General features: G+C 44.0%; 1 protein-coding gene across 1 annotated transcript; it reads right to left on the reverse strand.

Annotated features, from left to right (window-relative positions):
• Positions 1–9,686: 9,686 nt before the first annotated feature.
• RRM2 (ribonucleotide reductase regulatory subunit M2) lies at positions 9,687–19,977 on the reverse strand. The gene is made up of 10 exons (XM_084826653.1): positions 19,790–19,977; positions 18,874–18,954; positions 17,579–17,737; positions 16,806–16,922; positions 14,462–14,595; positions 13,872–13,966; positions 13,650–13,783; positions 13,080–13,184; positions 12,833–12,946; positions 9,687–11,570 (listed from the first exon to the last, which is right to left on the reverse strand). The coding sequence occupies exons 1-10, from the start codon at positions 19,889–19,891 to the stop codon at positions 11,418–11,420; spliced, it is 1,194 nt and encodes a 397-aa protein (XP_084682779.1). The 5' UTR covers positions 19,892–19,977; the 3' UTR covers positions 9,687–11,417.
• Between the last annotated feature and the right edge of the window lie 826 nt (positions 19,978–20,803).

A 20,803-nucleotide genomic window follows, 5' to 3' on the forward strand; every position in this document is an offset into this window, starting at 1 on the left:
AATGATTTCCTATGTGTTGTTCAGTGGGGTGGGGATCAGAAGTCCTGTTCTAATGCCAATGCTAGATTAATACTCCACAGATCTTCACACGCAGATGCAGGCCAGCTTGCAATAGGGTTATTTATTATTATATTTCTATACCACCCAATCTGGGCAGTCCAGGAAAATTACAACCATAAAATACAACAAGATAAAACATAAAATAAAATATTTTACTGTTTAAAGCTACATTTTAAGACCAAAGTATAAAACCAGGAGCAGTATAAAGATTTAAAAACACAATAACAGATTTTGAAACAACAGAAACTGAGGAATCCTATGCTGGGGAATGCTGGGAGTTGTAGGCCTTTTCTCTGTCTAAACATGCATAGGATTGTGCCCTGAAAGACTAAAATGCCTGGGAAATAACGCCTTCACCTGGCACTGAAAAGACCACAATGTAGGCACCAGGTGAGCCTCTCTTTTTTGCTGGTGAAGTTGTCTGCATATGGCAAACTGACACCTGCCACACGCCTCCGCCCAAACCCTCAAGGTGGCTACAAATGCAATGAAAAAATAATAGAATAACATTTTTTTTATTTAAAACCCCCAACAAAAACTCACAGCAGATATAAAACTACAAACACCTAGGGTGCAGGCAAACACCTAGGGTGTGATCCAACTTTCCCATGAACAGCTTCGGTCACAGGGCAGTCCACTGGAAGAAGGGGAGGAGACTGTGATTGTATCTGACTCCCCCTACAGCCCCCAGTGTCACCTCCCATGGCATACTGGGCAGTCTCCTCACCCTCCAGAGTAGTTCTTTGGTGAGCACAGGGGGTTGTAGCGGGAAGGGGTAATTGGTGAAGATCATATAGTAGCCCCCCCCCCCCTTCCAGCAGGAATCTCCACTGGATCTGACCAAGTCCCTTCCACAAGCGAAAGAAACCATTCTGTTTGCAGAAGGGCATGTCTGAATCGACCCAGTATATATTCACACACTATGTAAGGAGAAACTACACTATGCGTTAAATATGTAGCATGCAGCTGACCCTCTCTTTATGTTTTATTCACAAGTAACCTTGCATCCGGACCAAGAACACCAATATGGGGTAGGGGAGGGTTAAACCTCCACCCCCCCCCCCTGCACAGAGCGCCTTTCTACACAAGGCTTTTATTGTGCACTCATGATTGCTCATTCAGGGTAGTTTACGGGCCCTTTACATGATGTTGTCATCCTTCAGGGCCTCTCCTATGCTTTGCAACCTTTATCACAGGGTTTTGTGTGTTTTTTTACTAATGAGGGAAGTCTGGTATTATTTAGAAACTGCGGAATGAGAGTCTTGTGTAGTTGTGCAATTCTGCTCTATCATAGCACCATTTAGTGGTTGTATAATGAAACATATAGAAAGCCTAACACCACCACCCTCCCCCAGAAAAAAGCATGTGTAAAGGAGCTGATCTTAATCCCACAAAAAATCTGGAAGTAGAAGGCTTGGTAAAGGTGTGGGATAAAAGCCTCATATAGAAATGCCCATATACAGGGTTTAAAACCAGGTGGGGAAACCCACATTATAATCACTGCAGTGTATGTACATAGCATCTGCAACAAAATGCCAGTTTCTGCATCAGGAAAACAACACCAAATCGAGAATTTCTCAAGGGAAATGCATAATTACGCTTTCAAGATTTAAGTTTTCAAACTACTCTGAATTTGCTCTTAAAAGATCAGCTGGGAGAGCAGGGGTTTCTACTTTCAGCTTAAAACAACTCCATTGTGAATTCACAGAAATGTGCAAATTAAGAGGTAATCAAGCTCATCTGCCCTCTGGTGACAAGTGCTGGTACCACACATGTAATTCAAGGCCTGCTAGATACCTAATGGTCTGCTGTGAATAAATTAAAACCATTTCTCAAAAGAGACCCCGAAACTCATACACTACATACACAGAAATTTTAGATAAAAGTCACTAGACGTTTTGAATGCTGTAAATGTAAATTCCTATCAAGAGAATCGGGAAAAAGACCAGTGAAGAAATAAAGCCACTGCTTTTTTGAAAATGGGTTTGGAATTCTGTGTTAACATTAACGGTTAACTTAAAAGAAGAACCTTTTAGGTTAATGACCCATGTACTAAAAATGGCAGGTTGCATGTTACCTCTGGATCAAAGAATTATAATATTCTTCTAGGTGAAATCATTAATTCTGTAGAGGACACAGAAATGGTTGTTCACCTTCTCATTGCAGCTAAGATGACTCTCAGGCAAAGTTGGGGCAGCTGGGGAGTCTTTAAGCAACACACAGGGGCCCCATCTATATGGCACCGTTTTGACCCCACCCACCCCGTCTCAACTGCACAGTGATTTGGCTTCGAGTCAGCATGCCCTGCGATACACTCGCGGTGTACTTGTACCTTTTTTTGCCATTATACTTAAATGCGCAGCTGTGCAGTCCCATGAGTGTGGGGGTGCGAAACTTCAGTGGCTGCTTTGTATTTGAGGGGCTCTGCTTTGTCTTTCCGTCCCTTTTAATGTAAAAAGTGAGTGTTTTGTGCTCCTTCATTTCCGCACCATCAGTTTGTCAGTTCCCCAGCCCAAGACACTCGCGATGGTTCGCACTCACAAGCGTGAGCGCCACGTGCCCGGCCATCGCTCTGAAATGGTGGCCGGAGCAATGGTGGTCCTTCCCCAAGACTGCCCCCCCCCCCCGGCCCTTGGGTACTCAGTCCACAACCGTTGCAAAGATATGAAGCTGCAAAACTGTGCGGAAGTGTTATTAAAAGATGAAAACGCCCCCCTGTGCTTCTGTAACTGTGCAGCTGCGAAGGGAAGGGGGGAGAAAAGGGGCATCACAGAGTGACGCAGGCACTATGCATGCCCACAACACGCCCACTGCAAAATGTGAAGTCAGCTCAGGGGAAGGAACAGATGGCCCGCAACCACGGGGAAACGTGCAGCAAACCCAAAAAATCACAGTAAAACAACTCCTTAGAACTCCGCATTTTCCAGGCAAAAACAACAGAAGGCTCCAAAGACGTGACTGTGTCATCTATCACGAAGGACCTCGACTCGCACCTGCCCTGGAGTAAAATCCCAGTGTAGATGGGGTCAGGCAGTAGGCTAGCTTCAGAGGCACAGGCCAAGCCACCTGGCCGACACAACTGAATTCTGTCCTCCAACACCTCACCACCACTACGCCAGCATTGCTGCTTAAGGCTGCTGCCTCAGTGTGCCTAATGGTAGGGCCAGCCCTGCTGCCTGCCTCTAAGAGACAAGGGTAGGTGATTTTCACAAATTACCTCATCTCTCTGCAGACTCCTATGTTCCCAGAAAATCTGGTCCAGATGGTTGGGGGACCCACTGGAAGAACATAGGAGGTGGTGCAGGAAGACTGCAGGGAGGGAGAATTGGACAAAATTGTGCCCCCGCTCCAATCTGTTAGCAGGAGTTTGCACTGGATTGAAGGCCTTCAAGTCATGGAAGAGCACCTTTAGATCCAACCTTCTGTCTGGAAGTAACTTTAGATTGAGATGGGAGAATATGCTAAGCTCAAGTATTCAACATTTATATTATCACTGTGGGAATAAATCTTTTTTTTTTTTTTTTAAACAGTGCACCAAATTTGGTCTGTGTCCATTCAAAGAACCATTCTGAGATTTCATACTACTCTACTTCACTCCTCACACGATAAACAAGGTATTTTAAAGTAACCAGTTTAAGTACTGGAGAAGCAATCTAGTTTCTACCACGTTCTTACCCAAGTTGCGGACATACCATATAATTCTGAAGGTTTAAAAAAAAAATAGCAAAGGAAATTCTTGAAATGAGAAATTATAACTTCTTTAAATGCAAAAATTGGACTCCTTGGACTCCTAAAAGAGGTTGCAGTGGATGTGTATTATCCTTAAATAACAAAGCTACTGAGTGCAGCTACTGGGTCTGCCCAAGATATTGTGCTGATTGAGACAGAACGTCTGCACCTGCCCTGTAAGTCTAAGTCCATAGCACCCAAGCCCAGTCAAGTTATTTTAGCATTCAAGGCAGAAAATCCCATACAGCTCTCTTCTTAGCAGTAAAAATACAACAATATTGTATTGGATTGGACATCGCCAACAACTCACGGTTAACAAATGCTGGGTTGTTTGAAATACAGGAGTGCGTGTGCCAGCTTCCACTGCGATAAACAACCCAGGGACCCCTTGGCCCTGGGTTGTCTACATGACGTCTGAAACTGGAACTCTAGGTTGTTGGGGAATGAACAACCCAGAGTGCCAGGTTCAGACATCACATAAGCAACCCAGGGACAAATGGGCACAGGTACTAGCGCACACACACACACACTTGCTCCCTGCTGCAATTCCAACAAGCCATGGTTTATTAACACTGGGTTGTTGCTGATGGGAAAACTGGGTCAATAAGTCAAACAATTAAGTTTACTGCTCTTTTGTGACACCCAAACTCAGCTACCTGAGGCAACCACTTCACTGTCTGTTTTTATTTATTTATTTGCACCAGGGCAGGGCAAATTTGAGGGATCTGGTGGCCAATACCCCCCCGCCTCCGGTCAGTGGCAAAAGTGGGGGAAGTAACAGTTTGCTGCTGAAATTTGGTAGCAAATCACTACAGAGGCTTAAGAGCACATTTAGTTTGAGAACAAGCCACATTTGTCTGCTCTAAGCCTCCATAGCTGAAATGTGGCAGCAAACTGCTACTTTCCCCACCTATTTTTTCTTCATTGGGTGCAGCAGGGGCTGCGCTGGGGAGGCAGAGGATTACATGTTGCCCACCCCTGATTTACAGCATCTCTACCCCCCCGCATTTAGCAAAAAAGCTTCCCCGAGGGGCTTACAACGATAAGTAGCATGACAGTCCCTGCCCTCAGGCTTTTAATCTAAATTTAAGACATGACACACAAGGGATACGGGGTAGGTAGAGAAGATTTATATAATTAAAATGTGTTTTTAAAGCCAATTTGAAAAGATGGTGATGGTGACAGTTTATTTCCTCTTCCTTTCCAGCTCACAGGACACTGGGTTGGAAAGGCCTCTGTGGAGGATGTGGGGTGGGGGCAGAAGCCACAGGTGGGGAATGCGATATGGTGACCATTCACTAATGGTAGAACCAGCCTGATGCAGCTAAAATTGTTCCAAAAATTGGCACAATCCATCAGTCACCATAGTAGCAGATTTCTAAGCGTCTGACAAGAACTGCAAGTGTCCAGATTGAATGAAATTGTTAGGATAAGAAATGACAGGCAAAGCACAAATAAATCTGAAAATGTTTAGCGAACATATGGTGGGTCAGTTTTAAAAGAAAAACAGAATAGTTTAATATATCACACACACACACGTGCGCACACGCACACACACACACTTTATCATAAAATAAAGATATGCAATGTAAAACAATTGTGCGTGTGTCACTCACACACACACACACACACACACCAGAGGAATCCTGTCTATACAGTTATATAGAATATATCGCTGTGGAGATGGCTGTTCTGAATGCTTCACCTAAGCCAGTCTAATACAAATTTAAATCAGCAGATTTATCTAACAATAAAAGCCAAATGATTCCTAGCTGCCTTATTTACACATTATTTGGATTTGCTGGGCCTTCCCTTAAAAACCTTTGTCTAAAAGTGTGCTAGATTAAAAACCTATCTTCAAAATGAAACAGGCCTGTCTACCCATCATATAACAGAGGTTTTCATTTTGACACAGGAAAGTGTTTTTATAAAGTAAGATTAGATTATTCTAAAAAGTAATCCTGTTTGGCACGTTCTTGAATGCTTGCCAGTTCAGCTAGCACATGAACATAAGAATATGAATGCCTTGCTCTATGCTACATTTCAATTTTTGAAAGGTATCTACAGCAGCGCAAATGGAAATCTGGTACGACTCTAGGTTGACTAAAACAGCTAGAACACCAGCGTAACTAGGGAAACAGTTTCTCTAAGCAATTGAAAGAAGAATGTTGTTTGATCTCAGATAAACCTGTAAAATAGTGTTCGCTGATGTTAGCACCAAGTTCTGCGCACAAAATGCACTATCCCCCCCCCCACCCCACACACACACACATACACACACTCTCTCACACTTTCTGGTTGAAATTACAGGCCCAGTGCAAGCTATTAACCTGGAGCAAGAAAACATGGGGCGACACTGCATCATGCCCCTTCCTCCCACCACTGCAGTGCACCCGTTTCTGCTGCTACCACTGCATCGCACCCCTCTTCCCTTTTGCATGCCCCCTTCCCCTTATGAACAGCCACAGGACTGGAAGAAGAGGCTGTGGGGCTCTTGCGGCACCAGAGAAAGTTCTCATGAGAACCCCACAGCCGCTTCTTCTGGCCGCGTGGCTCTCCATAGTCACGGTAAGAGAGGGGTAAGAGAGGGTGACGAGGGAAACAACGGTCAGGCAGCTCCTGCAGAGAGCTGCACTGCCCGCTATTTCACCACAGCAAATGCCACAGCAGGAAAGCGGCTGGCAGAGCTCTCCAGAGCATGTGCTGGAGGTAGTGAGGCAGCAACAGTGGGCCGTCCTAGCGGGGACAGGGAGAACCGTACCTTTTGCCGCTTTTCTCACTCCACCACCTAATGTGGGTGCCTCATCCTGCTTCATGGGAGGGCCAGCCCTGAGAAGTTATTAGGATACCACAACCAATAATGAAAATAAGACTTCTGAATAACAGTCTTCTATCATTTGATAGTTAGGAAATGTTTTTTGAAATATAAAACACGCTACTTAGAAACTGCACACTGATATGATTGTGGCCTACTGTCAGATATCTTTGGTATTACATTTCCTCAGGCACTTTGGATATCTATTAAAAAATATGCAGTTCCTAGGAATTCATTCCTTGTTGAAGAATTTATTAGGCTTTCAAAAAGAAATTCAAAGGACAAGAATTTCAGAGAAATTCTAGTGGGTTGGATTCAGGGTTCTTGTGCTTATTTTATTTACGAGGTGGCCGAGTATGAACAAGCATCCTTTCATTGTACAATCATATCTCCAGCAGCCTGTAGCTTCTTCAGCTTCCTGCACTTCAAAGGGGGGAAGACATCATGAGGTAATTCCTGCCATAGGGCTTTTTCTGTTCAGAAAGTGCAGGCAGCCTGGGGTGCTATAGAGCAATAGGGAGAGGTGCGCGTGTTTTCTTTCTATTACATAACACCCTTGGCCACTTTGCAGTGATTTGGTAAGCTCAAAAACACGACCAAAAGAAATTTAAAATAACTTATAAAACAGCCCGAGAATGTGGTAAAAAGGGGGGAAGAAAACTTTCAGGAAATTGGAGGACATATTTTGGCACAGCACCAGCTCCACTTCTTCCCAGGAGCTGGACACAACACTGCCCCCATTGCACCTCCAACAACAGCTTTCATGGAAACAGCAGTATTATAAACAGCTGAATTAGGGATCTACAATCACCCCGCAGAAATATAACATTTGGAAGACCCGGCGTAAGGCGCTGAACCCTGAAGAATAAGTAGAGCTAATCCCCCCACAATGGTGACAGGCCAGATGGGCGACCAAGAAATTTAATAAATAAATCCAGATTTAAGTTCTGAGATCTCCCCACCCCCTAATAGAAATAAAGGCCACTTTGTAGAATTTTCCTTCCAACTTTTTTTTGAGGGGTGGCCACCTCCCCTCCATGAACTTGAGCACACTCCGGGAGAGAGCGGAGGACAGGAAGGCCTGGTGTGCTGCGGTCCATGGGGTCACGAAGAGTCGGACACGACTGAACACCTCCCCTCTACAATGCCTCAGAACAATGCTAGAAATGGGGCACTAAGGAAGATGCGAAATGGGAACCAGGCTGCCAACATTGTTCGTGCTATTGCCACTTGTAAGTGGCAGTGCAAAGCAAAACCCCTTCAGAAAAAAGAAGCTATGCTATAATACCTGCCAATGGTGAGCCCTACCTGTGAAAAACTGTTGGATTTCTCCTCCCCCTGGAGAAATTCAGTGAAGCTGTCCCCCATTTTTCTGCCCAGAAATACAGTGGGGAATTTTGAGAGGCCATTTGTGCACAGCTCTAGCTTAAACACAAGTTCACACTCACTTCCTCAGCTAGGCAACAATGGGTTGGATCTAGACTTAGTCATAAGAGTAGACCCATTGAAATCATAATGTAGTGAACGCTTCATATTTCAGAGAGGAAGTCCTTGCGCTGGTTCACCATCACCTTCCCCTACACAAGCAGTTCCTAGGTGCGTGAGCCATCCCTAAGTGTCCTTCGACAACTAGAATCAGGGCTGACTCAAGTTTGTATGAACCCCCCCCCCATGCCACAGCAACGCCAGATCTTGTCCCATCTCTAGCTGCATGTCTGCCCTGTATAAGCCCACTACTAGCAAATGACCAAGTGGGTGGAACCTTCGCACAAACAATGCAGGAAGGATCCTGTCCATGGAGGAACTGGAAGCAGGGGTAGAGGAAGGGCAGTGTCAGAGATGGCACCAGGCCACCAATCACTAGGGTGACGGGATGTAGAAGACAGCATCTTTAATATTTAAAAGAGAGCCATTTTATCAGGTGAAGTGTGTCCTACAAGTAGTTCCATCTTCTACTTGTTCCCCTTAACATCAGCAATCTCTTACTAGGAACGTAACTCACAAGGAAACACTGAGCTAACAGTGCATGGGTACCACATCGTTCTATGAATATAACTGAAGTATTACTGCAATACTTATATTGCTGCTGGTTGCATTCATCTTCTGTCTAGGTGACACAAATGTTCCCTCACCGTCAGGGATGGCTTTAGGAGAGAAGAGTGCTGAGCATCAGTTGGAATTTTTTAAAAAAATCTTTTCCGAGTTTCCATTTTATTGGCTGCAGCTAGCAGGACTGGGCAACTTGTAGGCCAAAACATCTGGAGGGCCACATCTCCCATGATTCCTCATCAGTGATTATTCTGGCTAGGACTGAAGAATGATTGACCAAAACATCTGGACAGCCACAAGTTGCTCACCCCTGTGCAAGCGGTAGCACTCAGGCAACATGACTCATCTGGAAACTGACAGGTTCCTAAGCTTCCCTTGGTTTGCAGCTCTATGTCAGCTACTCTAGAGGAGTGAAAGATTTAATGAAATTTGGCCTATGACATTCAATTTCTTCATGTGCTTCTAACAGGTGCAACCCATTGAGACAAAATGGAACAGCAAGGACAGTTAGTCAAGCCACAATTAATATCTGAATAAAAATGAAAAATGCTGGAGAAAGCATTTCACATACTTCTGATCCTAGCATTTCCCATTGAAGTACAATGGCTTCAACACATTTCCACCCTTTGCATGCTCAATATCTCTCAACGAACAAGAAGAATAATCCTTAACTGAATGCTCAGTCACCCAAACTAACCTGTTCCCTTTGGCAAACTTCTATGTCCAACCACCCTAAATGGACTGACAATTATTGGAGATCACCAACTGGAAATAAGAACCAATTACTCAATTCTCAGGCCTCCAAACAGTCACAAAGCTTGCCGACATGATCCTCTAAGTGGTAATCACATAGGTTTTCTTTAGCTAGTAACATAAAGTAAGATGTATAAAATAGTCCTCCAGCTAGTTTGTTATGTGAACGTCAAAGGCCAGGCGGTGAGTACTTTTGGCTGATTAAATCATATCATATTTTGTGATTTTGCCAGTACTGACTTTTTTTCTCTTTTCAGGCCATTGATGAAGACTACATGTTGAAACACAACTGGCCAATTTATTTTATTTATTTCATTTCTATACCGTCCAATAGCTGACGCTCTCTGGGCAGTTCACATTTATGTTTTAAGACACTTCAAGATTAAAATGTACATGACAGGTCAGTACCAAAATCCAAAGTATGCTCCAATCAGGTGTTTAGACAGCAAATTTAATTCATCAGAACCAGCACTCATCTTCCTTTCATCTCAGCATGATGCCTGGCAAGGCCCAAGTCTAGATTGCATAGAGAAAGTATGACAGTAGATGCAGTGCACAGGCAATGCTTTATTCTCAGCTTCTAGCAACGTGCAATTGGGAATACAGCAGATTAAGTTTCTGCTTAATAACTATTCCTACTCATATTTGCCATATGATAGTCAAACCCTGAATTGAAACTCTGGTATTCTTTTGCCTGCTACCATACCCTGTGCTAAGAGCTCTACTGGTCAATAGTTTATAATATTATGAAGAACACATATGCAGAAGCTCATATTTCCAAGTTGCAGAGACATTTGATAACTGGCTACCATCAAGATAGGATATTAGTTTAAGAAGAAACAGTACAAGGTCATATGATTAGTGGGCAGACTTGTTTAAAATACATTCCAGAAAAAGATACATGCACATCTGTAAAGTCCTCTCCCAAGATGGGTGTCAAACAATTTGCATGAAACTGAATAGATATTTCCAATGTAATCCTGCTAACAAAATTTTACCACCTCAACTTCATGCCTGCTTGAATATTTGAATCTAGGTTTCCCTCATTCAAACTTAAAATGCTTTATCCACTACCAAATATACTCTGGATTGTTCTTGAAATATTGGTCATTCAAAACTGGGCTAAGAGAAATTATTATTCAGCAAAGAAGCCTTTGGATAAAGAGAAGGCAGGGGAAAGTTTTGAGGGCAAAAGTTGTAAGACCAAAAACCAATGCTACAGTATTTTGATCCAGCAGTTTGAAAACCAGAGTTTTATTCAAGTTTTACTTCCATACAAAGCTTATTCATATACTTTGTCAGAAGTCATACACATCCAAAAAGACTTCATTTCAGTACTTCAGCATTTTAATTTACATGCAGATAAAATAAAGCGTAATAGAGAAATTAAGATGTAATGCAGTCTAAAAGAGTTTATTCTAAACTCACACATTACCAGCCTTTTTCAAGAATTATAGGCCAGACCTTTAGTAAAGTGCCATGTTTATATACAAACTATTAAAATAGTAAATAAAGACTTAAAACCTGTTACGGGACAAGGTGGTTATATAGCTTCTGCAGCCCATTCAAGGACATAAAATTCTGCAGTTTTCTACAGAGCTGTCTTACCCAACCTGGCACCCTCCAGATGTTTTAGACTACAACTCCCACTAGCCCCAGCCTACATAGCCAATGGCAAGGGATGATGGCTGTTGTAGTCCAAAACATCTGGAGGACACCAGGCTGGACAAGGCTGCTACAGAGTATCCCATACTACTTGCTTTGCTGTGGACAAACTACTGGTGACCTATTACCAGATAACAGAACATGCCACTTCAGGCATTGGTATATCTGAAAATCTGAGTAGCTCGTGTATTATAAAAAATGCATTTTTATCAGTGTTGGAAACTTTCTCCCATCTTAGCTACACAAATGTTCCTAAAGTACCACCACACAGTATAAGAACAAACCTTTTGGACAATGAGAGAAACTACTAGCCATTTCAAGCCAGCTGAAAGTAGTCCTGTTTCATTTAGAAGTCTGCATCCAAGGTGAAAGAGTTATCTGTGGGTTTTGACATCACTCCCATCCTCTGATATTCTCCTACACGCTTTTCAAAGAAGTTAGTTTTGCCCTCCAGTGAAATATTCTCCATGAAGTCAAATGGATTCTCGACTCTGAATATCTGAAAGAAGTTGGCAGCGTATGGGTTTTATTATCAAGGATACACAATCCAATCTAAATACCCTTATTACATTTGTCCTACATCAAACAAACCTACATGTCCCCAACCTGGTTTCCTCCAGATGTGTTGGATGTTGTAGTGCAAAAGGTCTGGAGGGCACAAGGTTGTGAGGTAGGTAGGCCTACATTCACCTGTATCCTGCTCCAAGGCATCCAAGTTGCTGTTCATCAAGCTATACCAGCCTTCCCCAACCTAGCATCCTCCAGCTGTTTTGGACTGCAACTTCTGTAATTCACAGGCAGCACAGCAGATTGGGGGAGCTTATTCTATACCATCTTCATCTTCTATACGTATTATCTGCTTCTGTACCTAACTCTCCCATCCTCAATTCAAACCAAGAGATTTAAGACCCATCTGTTTGCTGACTTTCCCTTACTGGATTCTTTTTTCATTTCACTCTGTGTCCTACACTATAAGCTTGTATGTAGCTTACAGTATAATTACTCTTAATTACTCTGCGGGGAGGAGCAGGAAGTACTGTAGTTCACTAGTAGACCATTGGCCATTTGCTTGCACATCATTATCACCTGCAAGTTGCTAGGGTTCTTGCAAAGAACTCTACAGTAAGTAGGACACTGATTCTACAAGGCACTTATGCTTTTATAGCAAGGGTGCATGTACTCTAGATCACTTAACAGATTTATGACTTAACTGTTAGAGTCCCCAAGTATGAACTTTGTAAATTTTAAAAAGATCAGTAGACGAAGTAACTTCAGGGGGAAAAAATACAGGAAACCTTTCTGCAATCTAGTGCTCTCCAGATGTGGACTACTACTCCCATCATCCCCAGCAAGGTTTTAGAGAAGTCTGACTTAGACCATGGAATATTGAATCAGCTACCATGAAGTTGCTACAAAGCACCTAAATCTAGAAGCTTTAGCATACCATCCACCAGGCATAGATGGAAAATAATGGTAGGTTGGCTATAGCAACCAAAAGAGGAAACCCCTAAAGATAATGTTATTTAAATCCAAATGAATTAAACTTTTAAAGATACAACAGCATTGTAATACATATTCACCTAGAGTTCATTATGGCAGGATATAAATTGAAATAAATAAGCTGTACTGCTGCATTAGTGCCTTGCTTAATCATGAATTTCCACTAATGAGGCAAAAAGTAATTGCTTAAAATGTGAAAAAGCCGGTCTAAATGTAAACAAATTACACTGCATTCCACAAGAGGCAAACTGTAAAACTTACCTTGTTAAAACCTAGTTCCAGTACAAGTCTGTCTGCTACGAATTCAATATACTGCTTCATTAAAGTGCAATTCATGCCAATTAGGTTTACAGGCAATGCTTCCGTCAAGAATTCCTGCACAGTGAAGAAAGTACCTTAGTATGCAAATACTGCACCATCTAGACAATTTAATGCCCTACTAGGTTTTAAGCTTTTCATACTTTGATGCAGGCCCTTTTTACCACCACCAGAAAGGACTGAAAATTACCTGTTCTATCCTGACAGCATTAGTGATGATCTCTTTCACTCTTTCCTCTGAAGGTTTGTGTACCAAATGTTTGAACATTAGACAAGCAAAATCACAGTGCAAGCCCTGGAAAAAATAATTGGAAGATATTTCAGAGACCAGATGGACTGAGGTCTATCCTCATTAACACCACCAAACCTAAAAACCTTGAAAGTGAAGTAGCAGAGTAGCTAAAACAGATTTCTGCATGTGTTCCATATAAGCAATGCTTGGGGGTTCTTTAGTTTTCCATTACCGATACAACAAACTTAAGCTAGTTTAAATCTCAATGAATGCTGATTCCCAAGCATTTCACACTACTGTAAAGCACTTCTGCTCATGCAAGGACATCGGATTTTCACCAACCCCTCCTACCCATTGCACCCCATGAGAAGATGGTACCAAGGGCTGGGGGACCCTCAGAACAGATGGAGATATGGAACAGAGAGCTGCAGTAGGTAGACAGGGATCAACAAAATTGTGTCTAACTTGTGTGGGTTGAAGTACTTGGATACAATCCACTGTGCAGAACCTTAGAGTTTTACGCCTTACCTCATCTCTACTGATCAATTCATTGGAAAAAGTAAGCCCAGGCATTAAGCCTCGTTTCTTCAGCCAAAATATAGATGCAAAAGAACCAGAAAAGAAGATCCCTTCCACTGCAGCAAAAGCTACGACTCGTTCTCCTGTTGGGAGAGAGTTCATTGCTGATTTGATCATTGAGACTATTAAATGTGAGATAGGAGGGTCAAGAGAAGAGCTGACAACACTCACCATAAGCAGCTTGTTTGTCCCCAATCCAGCGCATGGCCCAGTCAGCTTTCTTTTTAACACATGCCAGAGTTTCAATGGCATTGAACAGAAATTCCCTAAAAGAATACAATAACGTAGCCAAGTATACAATTAACAGTAACAAGTGCTGTTGGAGTTATGTTTCTAACCCACCCTTCCTAACAACCCTGTAAGGTAGGTTGACAAATAGCATCATGTTTTAGTAAGGATTGGAACCCATGACTATGGTTAGATAAACAGCCTAACTGAAGAAATTGATAACATTATATAACCAAGTTCAAGTTGTTCTACTACAGGCTACATAGCAGGGAAAATGCTAACGAGAGCACTGAAAATTCTATGCATGGCAGTTTTCCCATATTTTACATAAGAGAGCCAAGCACTCTTCTGTAATGCTGGATATGTAAAAATCCCATCCTCGGTTTTCTGAAAACGTGACCTAGGGTTTGAAACCATGCAGACATCTCAGAAAACAATGAAAAGGAAATCCTCACATTTAATATTTGAACTATTTATGTACATTCAATATTCCAGTATAGAACACAGAGTATTTATCTCAAAACAGTACTAACCTATCTTTGGGGTCTTTGATATAAGTATCAATAAGTAAACTATACATTTCTGAGTGGATGTTTTCCATGGCAATCTGGAAGCCATAGAAACAGCGAGCTTCTGTGACCTGTACTTCTTGGCTGAATCGCTCCACCTAGAGGACACAGTATGACATTTAAGTTACAAAGAATCTCTCCCATTTTAAGGCAATTTTACGTATTTACTTTGGGGATTCATTTATTTCTTTTTCTTCATGGCTGCCCTCCACCATGTACAGACATGCATGCACAAAACATTTTTTTTTAATACTGGAAAAATACACTCAGCGGAAGCAATTGGCAACAGCAGAGTCACTTTTAGATGCTCCTGTAAATGAAAGCTTAACCCGTCCACTTGTGGAGTCATAAAGCTAATTCATCTTTGTTTATTAAGCCAATATATGATTGTCTGAATATAGCCAGTCCTAATACCCATGTTGAAAATTGATGAGAAGGACACTAAAATAGCCATGTCAGGCTTTTTGATTGCCAAGATCACTTGTGTTGGAACTTAAGGTATTTATTTATGATCTCAAAGTTCACTTGCTTAATAAAGACTTCTGAGTAAAGAGCTTTCACATCTTTAAACCACTGGTTTAACTACTCCCAAAGAAAGGTGTTCTCAAATTCTTTTTCCGCTGACGGAACAACTTCTATCTGCAGAACTGGGAGAAGGAATCACTCCCCACCCTGCAAAACCCTGTGCACCCTCAAAATCTGTTTCAGAGGCTGGAGAACCCTCCCGGAGCAGATTTTCAGGGTGTGCAAGAGACTGTGGGGGGAAGGTAAAAGGGAGAAAATTCCTGTCTGTAGCATTAGTCTCATTATGACTCATTCACACATGCAGTTCATCACTTGATGTTGCATCATCTAATGATCAACTTAAGTGTCTGAACTAGTTCTATACTAGTTGCCTGGATCTGCCCACTTGCCAGGCTCTACAACAGATGCCTTCATTCTGCCTATATTTCCAGCCAACCAGAACTCCTTCTTAAACAGATGCTCTGTGGGCAGCTGCCTCCCGACAATTAGAATATTTGTGGGAAGATTTCACTCATCCACTGCAATTATCCCGGACCTTCTATAAACAGCCAAGGTTTCACGGTATTTGCGATTCCAAATAAACTGTACGATATTTCAGATAAAATTGGCAAGACTGGAATTTGCATCTCTGGAGGCACAGAAGCAACAGCAAATGAAACTGGCAGAGACAGTGGAAAAAATATGCTAAGCAAACATACTGAATAACAGCAAAGAATGAGAATGAAGTTAATTTATAGCAAAAAAACCCACCTTATTTGCATTACAGTACATTATTGAAAGTTATTTCAATAATATTATTGTTATTTCAATAAGCAGGGGTCCCCAATACAGTGCCCACCTCCAAGGGTACCCACGAAGCTCTCCACTCCCTCCTCCTTTGAATTTTTTAAAATAAAAAAAGAAAGAGATGAGAAATTCTAAGTTACATCCCCTTGCAGATCTGAAACTGTCATTAATCATTGATTCCCAGAGGTTTTGAGTCTGAAGCATAAAACTAGAGAAAAACAATTCAATCTGTGATCCTTAGCAATCAGAAAAATGTTCCTTTAACATCAGTTTGGTGATTTGTCTTCCCTAGTTTTAAGGAAACAATTGGATTTGATACTGGACACCTAGTAATAGTCTATGAGTAATCTCAATTTGACAGCTTGCAGGTATAGTTTCGTGTTTGTGGCCTAAAGAACATAATGAAAAAGGTTGTGCTAGCATAGACAGAACCACTGTATTCATGTTGTGAGCCACTCCGTACGAACAGCTTACTATGCAGTGGTCAAAAGTGGAGCTTTTGTTTATAATGTGTACATAAGAACATAAAAAGAGCCCTGCTGGATCAAGACCAACGGTTCATCTAGTCCAGCATTCTGTTCACAGTGGCCAACTAGCTGTCGACCAGGAAACCACAAGCAGGACACAAATGCAAGAGTTGTTATAATGCATAGCGGTTATAATGTGTACCCTAACTGATATATTTAGGGTTAAAGGGGAAGGTCACTTAAGACTAACTTGCAACCTAAAGAAAGTTATCTCGTCTTCCCATAAGTTATGACACTTTGTTCATTTGGTGATCAATCTGGATTGCTGTCCTGGAGTACTATTTATATCAGACAGGATGGTATGAGACACCTTCCTCATGTCTCCAGTCTAGATGTTATGGATTAACCAGCTGGTAGGTCATATACACTTTGAAAAGGAGTCAACATGTGGATGACTGTACAATAGGGCAACACATTGGATTAGATACCTTCGGGTTATGAAGGAACCCAGAAACTATCTGCATGCTTACCAAATTTTCATTGACAATGCCATCACTTGCAGCAAAGAATGCCAAGACATGTGAAATGAAATACTTCTCTTCAGGCTTTAAGGATTCCCAATGTTGAAGATCTTTGGAGAGATCCACCTAAATACACAATCCAGCCAATGAGAACACAGAAAAGCAGGGGTCCCCAATACAGTGCCCACCTCCAAGGGTACCCACAAAGCTCTCCACTCCCTCCTCCTTTGAATTTTTTAAAATAAAAACCTTGGAAAATGTTAGGGCAGTGTTCTTTCTCTCCCTTTCTAGCTTCACTGTTTCTCCCCCCTCTTAGACCCTAGAATTGCTTCCTCAACTCCCCTTTGCCTTCCTGTTTCCCCCTCCTTCCCAGCTTCTAGCTTTACTCTTTCTCTCCCCACTTCTTTACCTTGCCGTTTCTCTCCTCTCCCAGTCTTGTTCTCTCTCTCCCTTCTACCTTGCCATTTGCTCCTCCCACCCAGCCTCTAGCCTCACTATTTCTCTCCTTCCACTACCTTTTTATTTCACTTTGGTCTTGCCAGGCCTCCACAGCAGTCATTATGTGACCAGCCACATCCTCCATGGGAGCCATTTTGTGGCAGTACCCACAGCAGTTCCTCAAATTCCCAAATGCAACCAATGGTCCAAAAAGGTTGGGGACCCCTGCAGTAATGCAAGAGGGAATTTGAAATGCACATTTAAAATTACTGTACACTTCAGCCCACTGGTCTCATCTTCCTGCCCACTCCAGACCTAGAAAGGAGGCCGCAAAAGCCTCTCACCTCCTCAGCTGTCCAAAACGATGCTTCTGCTTTCTTGTACATTTGCCAGATGTCATGGTATTGAATGGGAAAGATGACAAAGCGGTGGGGATTGTCCCGAAGAAGAGGTTCATCTTGTACATTATTTGGAGGAAGTTGCTTTACACCTTTAGATGCATCCTTAAAAAACCACATACATACACACAATGTAACATAACAGGGACAAGAGGGCCCAAACATATAAAACTACTTTCACCATCAAAGGCCTTCCTTCGGGTGCCTCCTCCGAGGCTCAGAAGGCAGCAACAAGGGAGAGGACTTTCTTGGTGGTGGACCCCCAATTGTGGAACCATCTTCCTGACGAGGCCCGTTTGACTTTTGACTTTTTGACACCAGGTTAAGACCTTCCTCTTCTCTCAGGCATTTGGCAGCATATAAGGTTTTAAACAGGCCCTGGATATTTCTCATTGTTGTTTAAAGTTGTTTTAGATACACATGTGTCTCTGTGCATGTGCTGTTTGTTTGTTTGTTTGTAAGTAAATGGGTTTTATAATGTATTTTAAGGGTTTTTAATCTTTGTAAACTGGCCAGACAGCTTCAGCTATTGGGAGGTATAAAATATAATAAATGAATGAACATGTTACCCCATTCCTAAAAATATGCCAATGCCATGAAGACACAAGAATACATTTTGTGCAAAAGTATAAAATGGAACAAAGACCTGAAACAGAACCACTGAGAAACCTTTTGATTTTGGAAACAAACATAATGGCAAGGAAATTATGCCTCTGGGATTCTATTTTCAGTATTTGTAGTCTAAAAAGAAACATAAGTTAACAAAGAAGGGCTGACTTCGGTTTGCATACAGACCATGAATCAACTAGGGACAAAGCTAGACAAACCAAACCGGAGCGTTTCTTTGGGGACTTAAAGTCTTCAAACAGTAAGGTAAAAAGTGTAGCTGAACCTCGGCAGATAATTTAATACTAAACTGATTTTAATAAAATCCACGACAGCACCTTGAAAGTCCAGGATCCAGTCCCTCATCGTACCCTCCCTCCCCGCCCCCGCTGTAATCCTACCCCACCCTTTCCCGGAGAAGACCGGGTCTTCCCGCTCCTTTGCATAATGGCATTTGGCGCCAAAGCGGCAGAGAACAACAGGGCAGCCCCAACTTCGGCCTCGGCCTCTACGGAGCGGGGGGGGGGCATAATGGCGGGAACAGGCAGCCCCCCCCCCTCTCCGTACCCCCACCCCTTTCTCCTCCCCCTCCCCAAAAGCGCCCAGCAAGACTTCCTCTTCCAGTAGGGACTCACCGCCTCGATAGCCGCCGGCTCCTGGAAGATCTTCCGCGCAGTCTTGTGGGCAAGGACTCGGGTGGCGTTGAGCGACGGGGGCTGCAGACAGAAAAGACCGGCGGAGGGAGGGAGAAGGGCAAAAGAACAGTCAGCGCGGCAAGTTTGGGGCAGAGGGAAATCCGGATTCAACCTGCGGGGCCACGCTGGTCCAGAGAAGCGCCCTTCTGCAGGCCGCCTCGACGGGGCCCCAACTTCGCAGAGAAAGAGCCGCGCCCACCTCGGCCATTCGCTCGGCTCCTAGCCAGACCTGCTGTTTGTGACGCGCCGGGTGCATCGACGGCGCTGTATCGATACTGATGATGGCCAAGTCCGGGGTGGCCACTGTATCGACCCGTGTTGGGAAGCCGCTCCGGGGGATCTACGCTGAGGAATAAGTGTATCGATGATCAACCGGTTAAGGATGCAATCCTATTCCTGTGCGGGCAGGAAAGAAGCCCGACAAGCCCCAGCGTTCCCCAGCCAGCTATGCCGGGAGTTGTGGGACTGTTTTCTGCCTGCCTGAACAGGCATAGGATTGCGCCTTGAGTGATTGAGGGGGCCGAAAAAGCCTCGGCCGTTCAGGGCAGCTTCGGCGGGGCCCTTCACTAACCCAGCGGGCGGCACTGCGCGGGGGCCCAGCTCAGCCAAGCTCGACGCCCCAGCCTCCCCCCAACCTGGCGCCCTCCAGATCATTTGGACCACAGCCCCCATCAGGGATGATAGGGGTCGTAGTGCAAAACCTCTGGAGGGCTCCAGGTTGCGGAGAGGCTGCTCCACGCGGGGAAAAGGCTCCTTCCCTCCCCAGCCCCACGAGACGGGGGGCTGCTCCCTTGTCTTGACCGTGCCGCCCGCAGCAAACTGGGCCTGGCCGGCGGCGGCTTCCTTCCGAACTCACCGTGTTCTCCTTCTCGCTCAAGGCCAAATTCTTCAGCGGCGAGAGCCGGGACTGAGGCTGCTGCTCGTTGCGAGCGGAGAGCGGGTTGCGAGCAGACAGCATTGCTGGAGGCGCTAGAAGGGGAGGCGGCGAACGGTCGAGCGGCAGGAGACAGGCGGCGCCCCCAGAGCTTGCTGGCAGTAAAGGGAGGAGGGCGCCGGCTCAGTTGCCGCTTTATATGCGTTTCGAAGTTGGCGCCAGAACTCCAGGCCGCCCAATCACGAAGCGAGCTCTGCTTTGCGCCTTGCCGTTGGCTGAGCTGTGTGTTGTACTGTGTCAAAAAACGCGGGAAGCTGCAGCAACGTCCCGCCCGCCCTACGCATGTATTGGTCGAGCGTTCGGGGAACGAAGGGTTGCCAAACGCGGGAACTGGTGACAATTACATCCCTGCCGCCCCTTTGACTCTCATTGGCTGAAAGAGCCGCGCGCTGTAAAGATGCTGAACCTGGCGCTCACGGAACTGTCCATCAACCTGCCGCGTTCCCAATTGGGCAGAGAATGTGACGCGTGGCTGTTCTATTTCCCGTCCTCGGCTTTTCTTGACGTTTATAGCAAACTACGGCCCTTAAAATACTGTTGTTTACTTGAATGTGATTACTCCAGAGTAAATGCTTTAAAAGGTTGCCGAACATAGTAAGGAAACAGAATTGATTAGTGCGGCGCAGGAGTTAGTATGGAAGGGAGGATTGGAAACAGTTTACACCACAATTCTATGCATGCTTACTTAGAGGTAAGCCCCAATAAATGCAGTTGGGTTTACCTATCCCAGGTAAAAAAAAAAAAACCTAATCTGGAAGCATGCAGGACTTGGAAGGGGCCTACAAGGCCATCGAGTCCAACCCCCTGCTCAATGCAGGAATCCAAGTCAGAGCATCCCTGACAGATGGCTGTCCAGCCTCGTCTTGAACACCTCCACTGTGGGAGAGCCCACCACCTCCTGTGCTAGTCTCCTCCTGAGTGCTTGCGCTAGAATTG

Source organism: Heloderma suspectum, chromosome 1 (assembly GCF_057233095.1).
Source record: "Heloderma suspectum isolate Gila_16-S chromosome 1, 16-S_ref, whole genome shotgun sequence".
NCBI classification, from domain to species: domain Eukaryota; kingdom Metazoa; phylum Chordata; class Lepidosauria; order Squamata; family Helodermatidae; genus Heloderma; species Heloderma suspectum.

Bases quoted from the DNA above. Each gene is read 5' to 3' on its own strand.
- RRM2 (XM_084826653.1), bottom strand. From the start codon at position 19,891: ATGCTGTCTGCTCGCAACCCGCTCTCCGCTCGCAACGAGCAGCAGCCT. The intron at 14,596-16,805 runs GTAAGCATGCAG...TGTGTCCTCTAG, and splicing joins GCATTGTCAATGAAAATTTG to GTGGAGCGATTCAGCCAAGA. The intron at 12,947-13,079 runs GTAATTTTCAGT...TTCACTGTGCAG, and splicing joins ATGCTGTCAGGATAGAACAG to GAATTCTTGACGGAAGCATT.